The sequence below is a fragment of the Centruroides vittatus genome, unplaced genomic scaffold (assembly GCF_030686945.1).
Source record: "Centruroides vittatus isolate TY-2023 unplaced genomic scaffold, ASM3068694v2 contig_883, whole genome shotgun sequence".
In the NCBI taxonomy this organism is placed as follows: domain Eukaryota; kingdom Metazoa; phylum Arthropoda; class Arachnida; order Scorpiones; family Buthidae; genus Centruroides; species Centruroides vittatus.
In genome coordinates this window covers 1,735,921-1,758,776 of record NW_027122575.1, presented here as the reverse complement: position 1 = coordinate 1,758,776, position 22,856 = coordinate 1,735,921, and the positions used below count along the sequence as shown (strand labels likewise).

Below are 22,856 nucleotides of genomic sequence, written 5' to 3'. Positions count from 1 at the left end.
TAAATTAGCATATTTTAAAAAAGTTATATATATATAAGTATATATATATTCCATCTCGAATTATCTTAAAAGTGTTACCATCCTGTTATGGGCCAGCTTATTATTTGTAGTCGTCATTTCATCGTGCAGATACTATTTTATACATGCAGAAAACTATTATTAGTATTTTAAAGTATTTTAATAATGGGGATACTATAGATTACACCTATGGAATTGTGGGACTTTGAGTATATTTCTGAACTGAAGGGACCGAGACGAGTTCAACGATACCCTACTTTTGGACCGCAGACGAAAAATAAAAAAGTTATCATACTTTTTTCCAGCGATCGCGCGATGATAGGGAGTCGCGTCGCTCTCTCCGCTAAGTCGGCCTCGCTATCGCGATCGGGAGTCGCGTCGCTTGCCGTTAAAATTGCCTTTAGTAGACGTTTTCCCCCTTTTTTTACTTTGTTCAAGAACTACCGTGAATCAATAACTAGTGACGTTTAGCACATGGCGGCCTGCTGGCGGCTCCCCTCCGGGAGGTCAGTCGGGAGCACGAACAGTGGGAATGACAGCCATGTTTGCTGCCATAAGTAACATTAACTGAAATGGCGATCGCGCTATGATCGGAAGTCGCGTCGCTCTCTCCGCTCCCGTATCGCGTGTTTAACCCTACTGAAGATGACCGTAGTCCGACGTCATGGTTTGCAGACTTTACCGCAAGATGGCAGTAACTGTGGTGCCGTCTTCATGAGAGCATTAAAAAAGTATAACTTTTTTTATTTTTCGTCTCCGGTCCAAAAATAGAGTACCGTTGAACTCGTCTCGGTCCCCTGAGTTCAAATATGTAATCAAAGTCCTGAAATTCCATAGGTGGTAATCTATAGTACACCCTCAAACGGTTCTAGGAATACTTTTGTTACTTCTTACAATTTTTATCGATATAATTATCAACATAATTATGTTTAAAAATAGTAATAACGATAGATATATTTATCCTCGAAGATTAAGAGTCTAAAACTGTCAACAAAGTAACAAAAGTAGTGAAATTCTAAAATTTTCTTTCCTCGCAAACTGTTGTGAAGCAGTCGCTCGACTACGGATGACGTATATCCGGAATCTGGCAGGAAGTGGCTAAACCGGCTGTATGAGCTAACCTAATATTCTAGGACTTTTAGATAACCCCGACTTCTGTGACGTTTTTAACCTTTGACACTTAACCAATATCCTCCTCTCTAGCGGCGAAAAGAGAAAACTTGCCGTGATCACTATTTCATTGCCACACAACCAATCAGAATTAAAATTTCATCTGTGACAAGTGATCCATATTCTGCCAAACATGTAAGTCCGAGGCCGTCGAGAAGGAGAAAATGGAGATTTTTCCGAGCCCGGAGAAAACTTAGGGACCCTTAAGGGTGCGACTATGCAGACGCGAATTTAGTAGCGAGCGAGAGGTTGCGAGCGATATAGTTCTCGCAAAGGAGAACCATGCACAAGCGAGAAGCGAGAAATAACGCTGGCGAGAGCGAATTTCTGGTTCTCGCACATATCTGACAGGTGTTGATATTTATCGCGTCTCGCCTTTTCTCGCCACATATTTTCGCTCGCTCGCGTCTGCATAGTCGCAGCCTAATTAATGATTCCAAATCCTATAAAATTAACATTATTTTTACTATTACCGGCGGAAACAGAAAGTTGTTTACGTTGTATCACGTGACATTCTTAATCTCGAAAGCAGATTGGCAAATAGAGCTGCTCGCTTCCGATTCCGGTTCCGTTGAGGTTACGTTACGTGGAGAACACGTTTGTTTTCTTTTCCGATCGTGTTTCGGAATGAACTGTTGTCTTATTTTGAAGTTTTAATATATTACAACCGGCGTTTATTCTTAATATATAAACATGAATTTATTGTTACTTCCCATCGTATTAATATTAAGATTTTTATTAATTAGTTTAGATGCGGGTTATAATCTGATTCAAGCCGTGAGTTGGAATCCATCGGTCATTGCCGTAAGTTTCAATATATTAATATGGTATAAATTGCTTATTTATAAAAATAACGGCAAAACATGTGACAGTTACGAGTCTCGATATATTAATTAAGCATTTAAATCTGTTAAATTGATTTTATAGTTTGACGGATCTTTCTGTTGTTGAATATTAAAGAAGTTACTTTAAGATAAATTGCGTGTAGATGTATAATGTACGATTTACCTAAAAGTAACTTCTAATGAATGATCTAACTTTGAAATTGACAGATCTGGTTATAGTCCTGTTTTAAATATTTGACAAATCTTGAAAGGTAAATGTAGAACCTTCCTTTTTAAAATTTCGGTAATAAAATCTCCTATTTTAGATGAAGGATAATTTCTGAAAACTGAATGAGGTCGTGCTATAGTTATTCTACTTATATATAATAGAGAAAACTTGTTTGACTGGATTATATTTTTCTCTTGTTTGAATATTTTTGGTTTAGTATGTACTGGTACATATAAGTTGTTGCTTCTACTAGTTGCTAAGTAGCCTAGCCAGAGTATTAAAATAAATATTCATTCTAATAATTATGAAAATCAATACTTTTACAATTGCCGTGGCGACGATTGATGTAACGTAAAATCCTTTAAAAATAAATTATTGTCTTAAAATAATCGTTACAAACTGCATACGGTTTAACACGGAATTAATTTAATGTGCTTTTACTTTAAAACTTTTAGTTAACGAGTTATTATCTTATTTAAATTATTTTTGTAAATTAGGAAATTTTTCTAAAATTACATTCATTTCAACATAGGCTACATTACAAGGTTATTTTATATATATATATATATATATATATATAAGTTTTCAGAAAACATTTGAATAAACTATTGTGACACACATAAATTTTTTTTGCTATTAAAGCATTGAATACATGATATTTATTTTTAATTTATGCAGTTATATATTATTTAATAGCATTTCTGGCATTATTATGTTGTTGATTAGTTATTAGTAAAAATTTTTAATATATAGATGTTTCTTATTAAATTTCTATATTACATATTTATAAGTTACAATTTACAAAAACATATTAAAATTATCTTTCAGAAATGACGTTTCTTCCTAATAAATTAAACTGCAGTCAATTTTGAATTATTATACTAAAATATGAAAAAAGATTTTTAAAAATGAAATATCAATATGTCCTTTCTAATAAAAATATGCAAAAAAAAGTTTTTTTTTAATAAACTATAAATTATTATTAGCATTAAAAAAAATGAAAAAGTGTTGAATCAGTTGATGATCTGTTATAGTAACATTTAATATGAGATTCTAATTTATTTATTGTATTCTAATGCTCCATATACTGTTTATGTTAAATTGAAAGCACAAAAAACCAGCTCATAATTTTTGTGCTGGAAATGATTAAAATAGTTTTATAATTGAAATTATTTATACGAAATATAATTATCTTTTTTTCTGCAAGTATTTGGAAATGTGATAGCATTTTTAATCAAAAAATATTTCTGATAATACAGATTAGGAATTTTCTAGAAAACCCAGTTTGGTGCTGTTGATTGAAAAATATACTTATTTCTCAAATATTACTGTTATATAACACCTGTCATATATCATGTATATTACTTTTAAATTATACATAGACATTTGGATTTGAATTTGTTACATGAGAAAACTATGAAATTATATTATAAAAACTCCAAATAAGTCAAGAAATCACATGTTTGATTTGTGTCTTTTTTAATAACTAAATCAAAATTGACACAGTAAAATATATATATTTTTTTCCTTTTAAACATATAAGTCAACATTACATGTATAAAAATTAATAAACATTAATTCCAGTTTCTCCATTGTGCTTAATTCAACTTGCCTTATTAAACTTGCCTAATTCGACTTGCTTATAATCTTTCTTAAAATAACTATTAATGAGTCAATAGTACATTTCAATAGTAATTATTTTAATATAAGGATATAAATATATCTTATCTTCTTTTAATGCTTTGAGTAGATAGTTCTAATGGTTTAAAAATGTAATTAATATATTATTGTTTAAAATTAAAATACAGAAAATTTATAATAATTATTAAACTTATATATAATAAACTTTAATAATGTATTTATTTCTATTATAAATTAATATAGAATATATATTTTACAGTGGCACCACCCAACTAAAAAACTTACTGAGAATAATATACAGAATTTAATGAAAAGAATTGATGATAATCAGGATTTTTTTAATAATACACTCGATTCAATACTAATACCAAGAGTGCCTGGCACTGAAAATCATAAAAAAGTGAGACAGGTAAATGCTTATTTAAGTTGTCTAACTAAAATTGTTATAAATTTAAAAGAACATTTTTCATTTAGATTAATTTTCTCTTTTTATATTAGTATATAATAAATTCTATGAAAAACTTAAAGTGGGAGGTTGAAGAAGATGCATTTACTAGTAATACTCCACATGGAAAGAAGCCTTTCAGTAACATAATTGCTACACTCAATCCTACAGCATGTAGACGGTTAGTGTTAGCCTGTCATTATGATTCTTTAGTGAACAGAGAAGGAACATTTGTAGGGGCCACTGATTCTGCAGTTCCTTGTGCCATGATGATTAATTTAGCTAAAATTCTGGATGAAGAATTAAAGAACCAGCAAAAATTTGTAAGTACATTTTCACTTATTTTTTAGAATTATACTTTTACTAAAACTTAATACTTAAAGCTTGTTAGTTCTTTTATTTAAATAAATGATTAAAATAGTTTTATAATTGAAATTATATTTTTTTCTGCAAGTGTTTGTATTTCTGACCATACAGATTACTACGTATTTTCTAGGAAATTGAAATTAAGCTCCGTGGCATAGAAAACTAAAACTGTGCAAAAAAAAAATTTAAAACTGATATAAATCTAAAATTAAAAAATTGTCATAGAGATCAATGTAAACTGACAGCAACCTGAGACTTGATTGACATGTAGCACACAACCAGCTTACCTCAGCTTACCTGCAATAGACTTTGACTGTGAATATTTCACCTCATAAATTGAGTTTTAGAGTTTCAGCTTCATCACATCAGCCTTGCACACATTTGTACACATTTGAATGAAATCATGTTTAGTGGATTTGTGATTGTTTTAAACTTCAGTCACAGACAAAACAGTTTTTGACTTATGCTAAGCTCCACTTATGCTCAAAAACTTTTAGAGAAAAATATGATTTATAGTCATTGAATAAAATATCAATATAAAATTTTAACAAACACTTTTAATCTATATACTAACATATTATTACATAAAAATATTGTATGATAAATATTTTAGAATAACACTGAAAATAAATTTTCTTTTTTCAAATAAACTCAGTTAAGATTCTGTTTACTTAACAACAGAATTAGTAATTAATTAAATGGCTTTAGTACTAAAATCTATCATAAAAACTTATCTGCTTTATTCTTTCAATATTTTTGAAAGTTATGCTCATTTCTTAGAATATTACTACAGAGTAAATAATTTATTGTACAAAGGTTTGAAAGACAAATATGTCCTTGAAACTTTGTTTTCCAGTACAATAATATGTATAAGAGATAGGATAGCTAGTTTTATGAATGTACTAAATTGCATTTTACAATGCAACTCGTTTTAACACAACATAAACTGCATTAAGATGCATTATGAACTATTATATTTTAGTAGACTAATTTTTCATATTAAATATTTAAATGTTTTATCTGTTACTTGTACTTAGTATTTACTATTATTGTTGCCAGAATTTACAAATTAATTCTGCATTATTTATTTTATTTTAATTGAGCAGTTAATTTTTCCAACTGTAGTTAACTTCTTGACTTTTCTATATACAGTGAAAGTTTGATTCATTGTTTTTGTCAAGAGACCTAAAGACTCTTTGGATATAAGAAAATGACAGATGCAGGGGACCTATACAAATGGAAAAAAAATCAGTAACATTTGCTTGTATTTATTTACTCAATTAAGAAATACATACAGTAGTATTTTTTTTTTTTTCACTATCAAGTCTAATATGTCTAATATGCATTACTTCTTTTTAAAAGTGTCATTAATCTTCATTTCTTTAATAGCTATTTTACTTTTAAAACTGAACAATAAATTTTCAATATTCACAATGTTTGTTTGGTGATGAGCATAAAAAATACTCTCATGCAGACTCATAGTTACAGGGGATATGAGGTGTACTGTACCTCAGCTTGGTCAGTTGTGCCCATATGTAGTATACATAGGCTTACCATAATATATTTTTTTCTCAAACCAGGACAATTTTGAGAAAATACTCACAACAGAAAATAAAGCCTACTAGGATAAGTACCTATGAAAAGGCTAAATAAAGGTGTTAACAAAAACAAGTTAAAAACAATTTTTAATAACTCAACTAAACATATCTTATTATTAAGAAGTTATTAATATTTATTCACTAGTGTAATCTTTCTTTATAAATTCTTTGTCACTTAAATCTATACATTTAAATATGACAATATATTTGAGAAAGTTCCTATTGCTTGCCTTATGTTTTGCACATTTCAAGTGATTTTTAATGTTTGAACGCCCACCATGAGTTACTGAAAATTCTAAACAGCACCATTCATATTTCATTTTGTTAATACGATCACAGACTTTTTTCAGTCATCAGTAAACACACAGTTTCTTTATGGCATTTTAGAGATTAAATTAATTTAATGTACCGGTACGGTACAAAATAATCATAATTGCCGACTAGCAATTTGAACCAACTAAGGTAGGGCATGCACAACAATGACGTGGCCAGAATAAGTTTCAGTCTTGCCAACTCTAATTGAAACAAAATAACTAAAAAATGAAATAAAAATATCTGAATCTCATAGGCTACATGCTATTATAAATTCTGTGAAAAAATAAAACATCTAAATTCATTAGGCCATATGCTATAAATTTTGGGGAAACATCTAGACAACATTAAAAATACTTAGATGTAGATACAAAATATTTAGATTGGCAACAGTGAGTGTAACAGAGGGGATTATTTAGTTGCCAACTCTCCATTTTACTCGAGGCTGCACTATTTTTACTTCTTGTATATTTGGCACTTTTAAAATTTTACCAAATAACCGGGACAAAATGACAAACTGGCCGGGACGCTGGGACAATCCTGGTAAAAACAGGACGTCTGGTAAGCCTAAGTATACATATGCTTTCACTTTCATCATGTAGACTTAGACTACTGTTACTTATTTTTACATTTAAAATGTGGCTAATAGGTCTAGTGCTGGTTGAAAAAAGAAAAATACTAGTCATAATTTTTTAGTTTGCCCTCTAGCCCCAATGATTTATTTCTGGCTATGGGATTGCTCTTTATGGACACAAAAGCACAAAGTATTTCAGTGAAATTCAGCAATGGATTTGGCTTGGCTTTGTTTTTGACATTGCCACCATCTTGTCCCTCCAGCTTATTGTCTGGCAAGATTGTGCATAAGGTCATAGATAACTGAAGAAAGTTCACTGTTACTTGCTATACAACATTCCAAAAACATCAACTGATGCATATTTACATTTGTGTGTATGGTATTGTTCTTTCTTAAAAAGTATCAATCCAGGATTAACATTCTTCAGCACTAAAAATTCTAACCAATAAATGAGGCAAAATGATAAATCACAATGATTGATACAAGTTTGATTTTCTCAGTTTAAATAAGATTTGTTCAGAGATCCTAGAAATTGAATGATGCTTCCGGAAAAGCAATACATTTGGTAATGATAGATCCTAGTTTTACTGTAGTTTGTTTTTTGCATTATGCATTTATGTTTATGATTCACTTGATATTGCTAACACAATATTACCAATAATCTGATTAAAGAAAATTATTTTTATTTTTTATACCTAGCATATTCTTTTTATGTTCTGATCATATTTTAACAATTTCATATTTCAATTGATAAATAAAATTTATGATTTATTCTCCTATTACAAAAATTTATTTTATATTTTATTATGTCTTTTTTGAATTTTTCTGTCTTTCTGATAGACATTTTTTAATATATGTCCCTTATTTTTTGAATATTTTTTTTTCTAACGCATAGGGCCTAGTTTTGTTTATTTTACCCTTAAATACTCCCACAATAAATTTCAGCTCATTTTGATCACTAGAACCCGTGCCGACTTGCATCGAATCATTTCCATACATATGGTGCTAGAGAAGTGGCACGTATTCGCTTTGTTTGCCATTCTAACACAATTTGTCGGGCTATTAACACGTATAGTTTTTTTTCGAAGATGTCAGTGGAATTACAAAGCACTAACATATTTTCTTAGTCAGAGAGATAAACCACTCAAATCACGGGTGCAAAATTACCGTCAAATCGGCAAGTACTTCGCAGTTTTGTTTTTTAACATTCACAAAGTTAAACTAACTGTGAGTGAAAGCCTAAATCTTGTAATACGCAAGTGTATCATATTTTGGGAAAAAGCTAGAATACCTAAAAAATCTATACCTAACTGTGTCAAGAAATTGGTGGATCTTTATCACATATGGAGAGTCTCCATACCTGATAAATATCCACCAATTTCTTGACATAGTTAGGTAAAATTAGTTTATTTACAATATTTTTTAATCTGATAAATATGAAAATTAATTATATTTTGTAAAACTAATAGGAATGAGTTTATAGATAGATTTAAATTATAATTGATAAATTTAATTTTTCAGTTATCTTTTTTAAGTACTTTGAATATATTTATTTTTCAAATTAAGATCAAAAACCTTTTATTTATTAAATATGTTAATATTTATTACAGAAAGATATACTTACACTTCAAATGATATTTTTTGATGGTGAAGAAGCCTTCCAGCGCTGGAGTAAAGATGATTCTCTTTATGGATCAAAACATTTAGCCAAATTATGGAATACTAAAAACTTTCCAGAAGGAAGGCAAAAAGATTTTTGTAAAAACCATGGAGACTTTGTCAGTTTTTTGGATAGAATGGTAAGTTAGTTGCATTTTAAAAATATGATTTATCATAAGAGTATCATAATGAAAGTAGTCTAATTTGTATAATTATTAATACACTGTAAAATTGATATTTATTTTTGTACATACCTATAATCAAATAATTGTTCCCTCAGTAATGTTTGAAATGCTAAAAAGTTAATTTTTATTATTTATAATTACAGTTTGTTTGAAATATTAAGATATTAATATTTCAATTCATTCAACAATTTTAAAACTTAATAACTTGGTACCAACTCTGAAATAAAAAGCTAACAATGACAAAACTGTAAAATCAAAACTACTACTGAATGGAAACATTGTTTTTTTAAAGCAATATTTTTTTTGTCAATTTTAATATTTTTATTCTATATAACATGTTACTGTTTAATTCTATATGTTACTTTTCTATTTTATTTTATTTTATTTTTTTCTTGCCTATTTTAACAAAGTCTACAGGAATGATTTCTTTAGAATTCTAGAAAATATTTTAGTATTCTAAAGGAATTTTCCTTAGAGATATTGTTAAGATAGCCAAGCATTGAATTTTCTTGAAGATTGATTGATTGATTTGCCAATTCAATAGATCAGCATATTATGGCAGTCAAAAGTTCTCAACTAGCCTGGTTTGCAGTAGTATTGGTTGCTATGGATAAGAAAATCTAGTAACGAGTTGCTTAATTTTCCTGGCAACATTTGGTGGTACCTTGTGTTATATTTTATTATTAAGAACTTTTTATATTTTTAACTATTATAAAATGGCAAAAGGCTTAATTTTGAGAGTAGAGATGGGTTTTATAAAAAATTGTAAAAGCGAACAGGTAAAATTGTCAAGTCTGACCCTACCAGAGATATGCATGACCCCTTTATCTCCTTACCCCCTTGACCTTCAATCACCAAAATTTAATAGCAACAATTGCCCTAATAAACAAACCTCCCTGCAAAATTTCAGAAATTTTCAACAAAAAGCACAGGAGTTTTATGATTCAAAGAGGGTGAGCAAAATCATGGACCATGCACATACACTAACATCCATACATACATACAGAAATTATCCTCAAATTTTTTTTTGCATTTCTCAATGTTTTAAGGTCCTGAGTCCAAAAATGTAAAAATCTTGGGGGTCGTTTTTTGACTGATTGCCATACTTTTCCTCTGTTATGTATAACAGCCAGGAAATTAAAAAAAAGGAAACAGTGTTTTGACTTATATTATTCATGATAAATTATGAGTTAGGAACATCTGGTCAACAATTTTCTTGAAGGCAGGTTTGGTAATACAGATCAGAAATACTTTATTTTTACTCTTGAATAGAATTACTCTTCATTTCCTGTTATATGACTGAAGATACTTATGTGATATTTTTGAAATTGGATAAAGCTTATTAGAAATGTCCTTTTATTTTTGTTTGTTTTTGCATAAGCATTTCTTTTCATCCATCAATATAAATACGACTGTAAAACCTTAAAAATTTCTTCATACAAAACTCACTGGCTAAGATATGATTACTTTCAAAAATATTGCTAACATTATTATATGTTGTCAACAATCAGAAGGTATTGTAAATTTAAAAATTTTCTGTACTGCTCCTGGATAATTGCATTTTTTATATTTTACAATGATAATTATCATTAACATAACATTTAAATGAACATAGTAATTCTATATTGTCAGTGTATATTGTTATTGCAGTAGAACCTATTCAAAACTCTACGCTGAAGGAAGAAAGAGAGGAGGAGATGAGAAAGAGAAAAAAGATCCCTGTAGGGTACTAAGCAGATAGGGTGAATCAGGAAAAACCTTGCCACTGATAATAATCAATCCCATGTCATTAATTTGACAGAAGAAAATTTAAATTGATGTTCTTTAATCAAATGAATTTCAGTTGTATCTAATGATAAGCTTGAAAAGCATTTTACACATTAAAATACAAAAAGGACCTCTATAAAAGATTAGCAGTTTGTTTTTCTTAAAGTTGAAAAAACTTGTTTACAAGGGATGATAACATTCAGCATTTACAAAGAAGTATAGAACTTAAAATTAAAAACTTTAATTTAGATTAATATGCAATATTTGAATAAAAATTTACTTAGGAATGTATAGAAATAAATACATAATAGTCAATAATCCAATTTTTAGTTTAATGCAAAACAAATTTTTTTCCAGCACGTTCTAAATTAATTATTAAATATTAATATCATTATAACTATTAAGTTTATCAAGAGATGGTGCCTAATGCCTACCTCTAGGTCAAATTACTTGACTTTTAATTAACAATTACTAGCATTATTATAGCCTGATTTAATCTGGCAATTGTTTGGCAATACAATATTTAGATTAAAAAAAAAAGTTAAGTTATGAACTCAAAAAATAATGCATAATAGTTGTAAACACAAAAAGTAACAGCTCTGTTATAATAATAAAATAGAACAGTAAGAGTCAAAAACTGTGTAAGGTAGTAAATAACAATATGTCAATCATAATTGAATTGTGGTTTTAGAACTTGAGTGGTGTTAAATATACTTAAAAGCATTAAATATGTTCTTTATTATACTGAATACTGCTACACCTAATTCTGATTTTCAATATGATTCATCTGATGTCCCTTTCATGTGTTTTGTTTGTTCACTCAGACATTTATAAATATCATCTTTTGGCATACTTATAATCATTTTTTGCTATTACAGGGTAAGTATATTTTGTCTCCAGACTTCAAATCAATACCTTTCACACTTTTCCAGCAAGAGGTTTATTTAAGATATGAACGAGCAAAGGTTTTCAGTTTATTTCATAAACCTGTTTTAGGTGATGCTAAAAAGTGACTCTGATTAACTATAAAGACTCTGATTCCTTTTCTAGCATGAAGATCTTTGATAACCCACAAGAAACAAAGGGCAACTTTACACACAGAAAATTTAAATTATCTGTGCTTAAATATATTCAATAATCATTTTTTGAAATCTTTAAGTTATATTTTGTATTTTAAAATTAACAGTAATGTCATAGAACATGTGTAAATATTCCTGTGTGGAATTTAAAATGTATTTTCAAATGCTAAACCTAAAGCTGGTTAAAGCCAAATGATATTTAGATTAAATCATGTTACATTACCACTACTATTAGTTATTAAATACAGAGTAATTTATCACTAGAGGTAGGCATTACACACTTCCATTTGTGGTAATGTAGCCCAATTTAATCTGGCAATCCATTTGGCTTTAATATAATTCTTGGGCTTTGAGATGTTTATATATACTAAAGCAGGTTTATGAAATAAACCAAAAACATTTGTTTGTTCATATCTTAAAATAAACCTCTCACTGGAAAAGTGTGAAAGATTTGAAGTTATTTGTTCTAGCTTTGTTGTATTTATCTTCAGTATCATGTAGATATGAAAATAAAAATTTATTGGTTTCACACTTATACTGTTTGCTTATAAAATGAAGTTTACTTTGAATAAATATTTTTCATTCTTGAAAAAATTATTTTTGATTAATATGTATGTTTATTAAACTTAAAAATATTACAATTTGTCAAAAAATGTCATTTATGCAAGATATTGACTGTTTATAAACAGACTTACTGTTGGACTGTATGTTTATGATCTAGCCTGTCTATATAGGATTATTCCTATCAAGCCATTTGGTAAACATTATATTTATTAATTTCTTTTTCTCTGTTGTTTTAATTGTATTAAATATGTTTATATATTCATTTTAATATTATTTAAGAAATAATAGTTACTGTTATATTGAAAAATTGTTTTATTCATAATTAGTTATTGATCTGTTATCAGTGATTTTTTTAAAATGATAATTACAATTAAAATCTGAAGCTTTTCTGGATTTTTATTTTCTTTCACAGAATTAATTTTCCTCAAATTTAATATACTGATATCATAAAATACATTATATATTAACTATATTATATTTAACATTAAACAGAACTGAAATAATAATGTGATGTCTTTTTTTATTTTTACAGGATGTTCTTGTTTTACTTGATTTGATTGGTTCATCAAATCCTTCATTTCATAGTTATTTTCCAGATACTCATTCACTTTATATGGAACTAGTTAATACAGGTAAGTTGTTGTTAGAATATATTTAAATTATACTTAAATATTCAAGAATATTTTTTGACATCAAAACTAAATCAAAAGTGAACATATTAATATAATTAATTATCTTGACACAATTACAAAATTACAAACAATTACAGTTACAAGTTTAAATGAAAAGCATGATATTAAATAAATAGTATTGCTAATACTTGAACCAAATAATATAATAATAAAATTACTTTCATAAACAAAAAAAAAAAAAAACAATTTCTGATGACCAATGTAATTTTTATAACAAAATAATTTTTTTAAGATAAATTTGAAATAAAATACTTTGTACTTAAAATTCTTATTTAAAATAAAATTACTTAGTTATTTTGTTTATTAAAGAAAACTTGTCAAGTATTTTTATTTTAAGCAATTTAAACTTTATTAGGAACACTACAGACTTTGAATACTGGGTAAAACTGTTTTGGACCAAGTAAACACTTATTTAATTAAAACTAATAAATTAAACATTGTTTTACTTTCATAATAATAATAAATTAGAATTAATAAATTAAATTACTTGTAAATTGAAGGATATACAAACAAATTTTACTAGAAATTTACTTTTTGAAATATTTTTAAAATATAAATTAACAAAACATTTTTCCTTAATAGAACAAAAATTGAACTCTTTAAAACATATAGAAAGTCACCCTCCTGAAGTAAAAACAAATTACTTCAGTAAATATTCTACTTTGTCTTTTATTGAAGATGATCACATTCCATTTATGAAAAGAAGTAAGTAATTAATTAAATTTTTATTAATCAGTATATAAACATTAATTATTGTTTTTATATACAGCATGTACAATAGTTATATTTAAGTAAATTCTAAACAAAAACATTCAGAGACGAGATTATAATAGAGATTATAATTAAGGTTCACATAAATTTATTTTAATACTAACAATTACATAACTTAAAAATACTATGTAATGGCTAAAGTCCATGATTAACTGTCTAATGTTAACTTTATCCAAGTCTTTTGGTTAAAGCAAGTACTAGTAACAATCTGTTTAGAACTTTATAGGTATAAAACAAACTTCATCTGCTTATGAATTGAATAAACAAAGTTATACACTGATAAAACAGACATTATCCAAAAAATAGATAAATGCAGCAAAATTAAAACTTAAATTTCAGGCTTTGTTCACCTCATTTTGGATAAACAACCAAACAACAGATTCTTATGGACTACAGTAAGGCTAATTAATTAAGATGCTAGTTAGTAATGCTTATTGGGTTGTTTGTATATGTTATCCTGTTTTGGATAAAGTGAAGAGAAAATTAGCATTTTATTTTAGTCAAATATTTTGCATTTTTTCCAATGCAAGTTGGATGGATAAAGAAGGAATTTTATTTTTTAAAATCAACTAGAATTTATTACCTCTTTATTGTATAAAAAAATTAAATAAATGAAAATAAATTTTGCCAGTTATTTCACTAAACACAAGCTTAATAAGAAGTACTTTGATTTACAGACTATCATTATCTACATAGATCTTAAGTAACATCTACAGGAGTTGATCATAGTATTAAATACAATTTAAAAAAACAAAAAGTATCCTCTGATAAAACTTTTAATGTTTTTTCATTTTTATGGCACTTAGCCTTAAATAAAAGGTAGTGTCACAAGATAAATAATAATCTTAATTTTAAAAATAATCTTTTGTTCAAAAGGACTTAAGATGTATTGTCCTAGTTTTGTCCTAGTATTGTCCTTCATTTCCATTAATACAACGTAGTCCTAGAGTTTACAAGTGTTTTTAAGTTTATCCTAGGCATGAAAAAATCATTAAATTGAAAAAATTGTCACCATATTACCAGGTGGCCTTAAAATCTGGTGATAAATTGCCAAAACTGACAACATTGCCCTGTTCCTACTATCCATGTAGTAACTAAAAAAAACTAAATGCTCATGTTTATAAAAAAGCAATATCTATATTCAGCTTTATCCGTAATTATCTGAATAAAGCCTGAATTTTAAGCTTTGTTCTTCATCTGTCTATTTTTGGATAATTTCAGTTTTATCTGCTTGTGACTTGGATAAAACACACTTTGTACAGATAAAGTTCAAAATTAATAGATCATTACTTGTTTTAACCAAAAGACTTGGTTAAAGTTAGCATTAGTTGGTTAATCCTAGGTTTATCTGATTTCATAGAATGTTAGCTTAAACACACATATTTTAAAACTTTTAGTATTTAAGTGTTAGAGGCATAAAATTGATGTGTATCAATTTCAATTTTATTTCTGTAAGTTTCTTCAAATAATAATATAATTATATATGAAAAATTATACAGAAAATAATAAAATAAGTTATATTAAAATCAAGTAATACAGTAACAACATTTATAAAATATATGGCTTTTGACTGTTTGTAAAATATATGATTTATAAAATATATAATTACATAATGAGTTTAATCAGTTGAAATCATATAATTCACTAGAGTAATAACAATAAAATGACTATTTAGTTAGTACAATATTGGATAATGGAAAAATATATGCAGAAATAATTACAATGAATGATGATGATATATGAATGAATACATAAAGAGTATTTCAGTATCCAAGCATTGAAATATTTATTAAAAATAACCAAAACCATTCTAATCATGTATTTGAAAGAGATGATAATGTTGATGTAAAAAATTTTACTGCTAATTTCTTTTAATATGAAAAATAATTTAAAATATTTATAATCATGGAAATTAATTATAACAATCTATATATGTTATGCTAAGAAGATTTTTTGTTACCTAAACACTCAGATTTCTTGACAGATTTAAATGAATTAGGTGTTGATAGATAGAGGTAGGTCTGCAGATATGCTGTAAGCTTTTTGTTTTTGTATCCAATGATCTGTTCCAGAGATATCAGGTTCCAAAATTTCTGAAAGTTTCCTATGATTTTGTATAAGAAGTTAATAAGAAACTTTTTGCATCATTGAGATTTTGCAACAGTTTAGTGTCAGCTTGGCTGAATTCACTAATTAGCTAGTAGGACTTGACCAGAAAAAGTTGGGTTCTATTTGATTTACCACTGTAAATGTGATATACAAAGAAATTTTGTAATTCATTTTTGTAGTTGGTGTTGGGAGTGTGAATATATTTCACACAGTCCAGACTATAAGTAACTTTTGATAGAGAGTGCTACAGTGTTACATACACAGTGCTAATATTTTACAATTAACACAATATTATTTTTGCAGACTTGTGAAAGTAGATTTGCACAGGAGTTCCCAACTTTATCACTAGGTATCCCTGAGAGATCAGTTCATTCATTTAGTGATCTTTCAGGGCTGGTGACAAGTTATTTTTATTATATTTTTAAATATAATAGAGATTGATAATCTGTAAATATAAGTAAAGTAAAACAAACTATTTTGAAAGAATTTTTTAAAAAACTTCTTAAAAAATTAAAACTTCAAAGGTTAAGACAATATATATAACCATTGTTTTTCCATCTATAACCACATTTTATCAGACAAAATAATACTAAGATTTACAAAACGTTAGCATTTATTACTATGCATTTTGTATAAATTTAATGTAATAAATGCTAACGTTTTGTAAATCTTAGTATTGTTTCGTTTCTGATAAAATGTGATTATAGATGAAAAACAACGGATATCTATATTGTCTTAACCTTTGAAGTTTTAATTTTTTAAGAAGATTTTTTAAAAATTGTTTTAAAAAGAGTAAAAACTGCACCATAAATATATATATTTTACTTATACAAAAAAAAAACTGTTTTGAATTTGATTCATATTTAATAAAAATACTGTATTTACTCGCATATAAGACAAGGTTTTTATTCATTTTTTTACTGCTTCGAAAACCTAGGTCGTCCTATACACGCGAGTGAAGGATTCTTTGCATTCTTGCAATAATTTCTGTGAACCGTATATACTTCATGCTGTCATTATAGGTCTACAGTCTATTTAGCATAAGTTGGCACCTACTGTAAACAAATTAAGACACACTTTCCTTTGTTTATTGGTTTAATCCTACGTCCATTAATTAAAAACTGCATTGTATCTCATTTGTTTGCAGAAAATAGTTTCTAGTTATTTATAAAAACAGTAATGAAATACAGGTCACTTAGCAATAATTATAAATGAAGTTATTTTATATTAGTTAAATTGTTATTTTTAATGAATATTAGCATATTCTGAATCATTAAAAATAAACTTTTTCCTATTCAAATCTCCTGTAAACCTTGTTACCGGTGCAGTCCAAGTTCTTACGTGAACGTTTTTGGCCCCTCACTAGGTCCTTCTTCAAGCGAAATTTTCTTTTTCGACCGTTAAATCGAATACTATCCTCTTAACGGATAAAAATTTGAATCGTCAAAAATTCCGAATCCAATGAAACCGCGTGCTATCCAATATTCCAAAGTAGTCATGCCCATTATAATGTTTTGGTTTTGTTTTCCATTCATTACGACAGATATTCATTTGTACAGATTTGCTTTGGTAACAATGATGACTAATGTTTTGTGATGTTAAATCAAGTTGCTTTGGTAATAAGGTAAACATGGTTGTTTGCCTTAATACGTACCATAATATTTTATTTGTGATTAAATGAAATAAAATTAGAATTATATTAATAAATCTAATTTTCTTTATTTTGATCTCTAAAGCCACACCTCGTCCTATATGCGAGATTGTCTTATATCCAAGTAAATATGGTAATTAATTAATTCCTATTCAGTTTTTTAATTTTATTTTTTTTGTAATTGGGCTGCAAATTGAAAAAATTGTAGACCTATAAATTCCCACTGTCAGTCTGTCCTTCCTTAATCTCGAGAATGGAGTTAGATAGATGAAAGACAAGACCAGATGTGGAAAGTTTAGAGGCAGGAGGTCTTATGAACTTCCAATTTGCACCATAAGTTACATTATTTCAATTCAAAAATTTTCCCCTGAAAGGAGTTAGATAGATGACTGGCACAACTCAATTGCTAGCAGAAAAGTATGATGTACAGGGGCAAGACACTACAGTGCTAATTTGAGGTGGAGAGCATATATTTTAAATTAAATAAATCAAAAATCGCAGCCTGGAATTGTGATGATGTCACAATAAATAATTGCTTGTTTATTCTTATTTTGTATCAGTAGATGTATATTTTAAAGCTGTTTTTACCAGTTTAAGTTTTTTATACCAAGAAAATTTTATTTTTATTTTGTATCAATGTAGAAAAAGGTTGGCAAATTAAATCTGATTTTGAAAAGGGATCAACAAGCAAAAAACAGTTGTGAACCATTAATCTATTGTGTATATTTTTCAAAGGTGAAAAAAGATTCTCTTAATGCTCACAGGTGGAAAAAGTAAAAAATTGAAGAAGATACAGCAAAGTCTAATATGTGAATGAATGGAAATTATTCATTTGTGAGAAAAAAAGCATCATTATTAAAATAAAGTTGTTATAAAAGCTAATAAAAATATTGTTCCATGATTGACATTGAAGCGTAGCATTTTAAAAATTATGTAATTAATCCACATGAAGAAAGGAAGTACGGTGATCTAGTCCTTAGTAGTTACATTAGTTTTGGGAGAGAACAAATTGGTAGCTTTGAGTTTGTGAGATCTGCAATAATTACTGTGTTTGGTGTTTGCAATGATGACTAATGTTTTGTGATGTTAAATTGAGTTGCTTTGGTAACTATTATTTTATTTTTTCCCTCAATAAAGCCAGTCATTTCCATCCAGTTTTTGTGTTAATAAACATTTGTTGCTCACTTAACTGTTTCTTGTTCCTTGTTTGATAAAATCCAGGCAAACAATATTATATAACTCAAAAGTTATTAATGTTTTCTTTTTGTTGCATTTAAAATTAAGAGGAAATACAAGCCTATAAAATTATGAAAATTCTTAATTTTCAGATGATTCTCTGTCTAAACTATCATTATCATTCAGTGTTAACAGTAATCAATGCTTGCAATAAACCTCCATTACTCCATCTTGTTTCCAGTCTTCTTAACTTGACCATCACAATATTATTTATCATTCATTCCAATAAAATTTCTCTATCTTTTCAAATTTGTTAATTAGCAATTTAGAATATCCAATTGCTGAACTAACTGGTTATGTAGAGAAAATTTTATAAGCATGAAAATTTATCTATTTAATTTTTTTAGTTGCAATGCCTTGTTTCTGTATCTTTCTTTTTCTGTTTTCTTTTATTACATGTTTGAATCCATTGTAATTACAGTGGGTGATCAGTTAACAAACATAATCCATTCCAAGACTGTGTTTGCTATCTGAATTGTTTGTTAACTGATTATCAATATACCATAGATTTTTATGGGATTTGATTAATCTGGAGACCCCCAAAAATAAAAAATTATATACTTTCTTACTACATTTATTTATGCAATAATAAAAATACATATATACAGTCTTGCATTTTTATCAGTCATGTTTTTTCTGTTTGTGGGGCATTAAAGAATCTGTCCAATGTTGATTGCTTTTCTCTCTTCTTCAGGATTTTTTGGAAGTAATTAATAGTATTGTAATTGCAGATTCCTGAGCCTATTAACCTCAACCTGGTTTGGATGCCATTCTAAGACTGTTGTTCTTGACATCTTCCCACTTCTTCAAAAGATGTTTAATAGCAGATATCAGCATTAATCCTTTTTTTCAGAAGAAAACATATCTCGCCAAGTTTCTTGGTGTTCTTCATTCAAGAGTTCTTGGCGGTCTTCTGTCGTCAGATCAGTTTCAGGTTCCATTATGAGCTCTTCAATGTTCTTTATTTCTCAAATGTAATTTTTGTTACTCTTTTAGCTGCTTGAGTCCTCTTGATTATACTGTATCTTTCTTAGATAGGATAACTGCAGCTAACTGTAGACCTGTTTAAGCCATACTCCCCAGCAACATCAGACATCTGCCCACTCTCACCTTTCAAAAATAAAAACCAATGCAAAACTTAACAAGTGCCTGCGTGATAGTCTCGCAAATACTTTAAAAAAATATTTTTGTCAGAAAAATAAAAAGCTGGAATTACAAGGAAGAGGAGTTCCTTGTTCGGAGGAATACTATCTGATCAGTATATACCAGGTTGAGCGTCAATGTTGATGTCTCCCGTGCTCCGAAAAGTTTCGAATTGTTGCCTGAAGGCAAGGGAAGACCAATCGGTATTCATTATTTTATGTCGCTTCTTCTTGTGTTTGTTCTATGAGGTGTTCGTTGTCCAAACATAAAAATCTTTTGCGAAAGTGTTCATTATTTGATTTGTTCGTAGTCTGAACTGTTTGTTAACCAATCACCCACTGTAATTACAAAATTGATTTTAAAAAATTGTAATTACTAACTACTGATTATTTAATTGAAATCAGAATGCTGTCAGAGAACATGATATCAGATTACCAATTTGTCCATTAAGCAAATATCTATAGTTAATACTAGAAAAAAGACAGCAGGATATGATGTAGCCAATATTAATTCCTTTTCATTGTCATGTGCAGTCTATAACATTGATAGCTCAAATTAGTATAACCATTTATATGATACCAGTTGTAGAAGGAAACAAAGCACTTTTTTCTAAATTTCAATAATTATTTTTATAAAATAATTATAATAACAATTGCATTGATTATTTAAAGCAGTAATTTCTTTCTTAGTATTTATGTTTCATTAATATGATCTTTTTTCATTTTAGACGTGCCTATAATTCATATCATTCCGTCCCCGTTTCCTTCCGTGTGGCACCGAGAAAGCGATAACCGTGAAAACCTTCATCACCCAACTATCAATAATTTAAATAAAATAATTACTGTTTTTGTTGCGGAATATCTTCATTTAGATCCAAAAACAGAAAAAATTGCAGAAATATGAAAAACATTTTAAACAGTTATTTTTGTATGTTTTTACATTACACATACCATATTATTTACAATGCAATTGTAGATTATTATTGTTATTATTATATAAATTGTATACTTGTGTGTAAGTATATATTTGTATTATTGTTTCTAACTTTTTTCTGTACATAACTTTTTATAAGATTATTTAATTGTAATAATTATTATTAATCAAAACATAAAAGGTAAAATTTTATTGTTTTATATAAGAATTTATGCATATATTTTTAAAAGAAATAATTTATGATTCCATTTTTTCTTATAAATTATTGTTGGAAATACAGAATTTGCTATTGAATAATTATGAATTCAAAATATAATTTTACAAGTGCAAAACATATGCTTTATACAGTTAAACTTTTAATAAATGTTCTTAAAAAATATAGTTTATTGTTAGTCAATCCATAATTTAAGCCCTACATTAGATTTTGTGAGTAATTTTGATTAATTGATATTTATCAATATAACATTAAAAACTAATCAAGTTTGATTAATAATTGCAATCAGTTAACTTTGATTTTAAGATTGAAAATAATCAGACTATGAAAAAGTCATTAATTGAGTTATATACTTTAGTATTTAATAAACAATTAATTAAAATTATATATTTTGTCTGACTTGCATCCAACAATGCAATGAAAGAGCAGTAATAATGAAAAATACCAAAAACATAAATTCAAATAAACATAACAAAACCAACACTTAAAAAAGTTTTTGTTGGTTTTTTTTGTTAAAGTGAAAATAGATAGATTTGTTTTATTGAAAAGTCCTCTTTTTATATCTGTATTCAGTAAGGAAACAATTATTAAGATTGTTATACATAAATAAAATCAGTTGAATACTGAATTTACTTTAACAGTATTAATAATGAACTGTAATTATTTTTAAAAGTTTAATTCAAATATAATACATGTTCAACAATAGATAAGACAACAAAATTGCTAATTTTAAATTTTTTAATACATTCTACCGTATCAGATTACTGTTTAAAGTAAATTATTTAATAAAACAGGAATTTCAGATGTGATTTTATAATTATTACTCTGTTATGACAATAAATTTTAAAGTTTTGCAACAAAATTTTGATATAGGACAAAGAAGTTATATAGAATTTCAAATTTAATTATTAATTGTTTTATGATCATAACAGAAATTATGTAATGAGCATGGATGATGAATAGAATTGTTAGATAATAATAATAATTGAATCAAAATATTCTTACAGTGAATATTTATTTTAACAATTTTTTTGCTATATTAAAATTAGCTTATTAAACTGCTTTGTTGTATTTGTTCATATTGAATTTTTAATCTCTTAGAATTCTTTTTTCTGTTAGGCTAAATTATGTTTCAAAAGTTCAATATACCATCAACACTAATGTCTTTATTATGAAATAATTATGCATCTTAAAGTTAAAATAATTGTTTTGAATATTTATTAATATTAACAATATATTTAAAAATTTTTAAAAATAGATATTACATGTATATTGCTATCCATATTAGGAACACTTTTCAAATATTAGTGATGACATCAATCTTTTCTGTTCTTGACATGTGTGCAAAACACTGTCAAAGTAGATATCATATTCTCCTTTCAATTTTAAAAGATAATGCAAAAACTTCTTGAAATATTTTTCCTAAATCAGTTTGTTTATTTTAATAATAAATTCAAAATACTTATAAAATTTTAATAACACTGTCATGTATAAATTTTATAAAAAGAATATATTTTTATACCTTTCCCACCATTTCTCATTCAAGCAAATCTGCTGGCTTAATCCAGTAAAGCATAAGCAAGGTAGAATGAGTACCAAAGAAAACATGGTTACATAAAACAATTAGGAAAATATTAAAAATTATCAAATACTCATGAACTTGCTTTTATTCCTGT

At 27.2% G+C, this 22,856-nt stretch overlaps 1 protein-coding gene across 1 annotated transcript; it reads left to right on the top strand.

Annotated features, from left to right (window-relative positions):
* Positions 1-1,744: 1,744 nt before the first annotated feature.
* LOC136983575 (glutaminyl-peptide cyclotransferase-like) lies at positions 1,745-21,054 on the top strand. The gene is made up of 7 exons (XM_067280370.1): positions 1,745-1,992; positions 4,142-4,291; positions 4,381-4,650; positions 8,788-8,976; positions 12,964-13,063; positions 13,706-13,828; positions 20,761-21,054. Exons 1-7 carry the CDS (start codon positions 1,882-1,884, stop codon positions 20,934-20,936), a joined length of 1,119 nt encoding a protein of 372 aa, XP_067136471.1. The 5' UTR covers positions 1,745-1,881; the 3' UTR covers positions 20,937-21,054.
* The last annotated feature ends 1,802 nt before the right edge of the window (positions 21,055-22,856 follow it).

What these genes read in the sequence shown, in the direction of transcription:
- LOC136983575 (XM_067280370.1), top strand. Translation starts at nt 1,882, where the DNA reads ATGAATTTATTGTTACTTCCCATCGTATTAATATTAAGATTTTTATTA. An exon ending in ATCATAAAAAAGTGAGACAG is followed by an intron (nt 4,292 to 4,380) that starts GTAAATGCTTAT and finishes TTTTTATATTAG; the next exon opens with TATATAATAAATTCTATGAA. An exon ending in TCAGTTTTTTGGATAGAATG is followed by an intron (nt 8,977 to 12,963) that starts GTAAGTTAGTTG and finishes TTATTTTTACAG; the next exon opens with GATGTTCTTGTTTTACTTGA.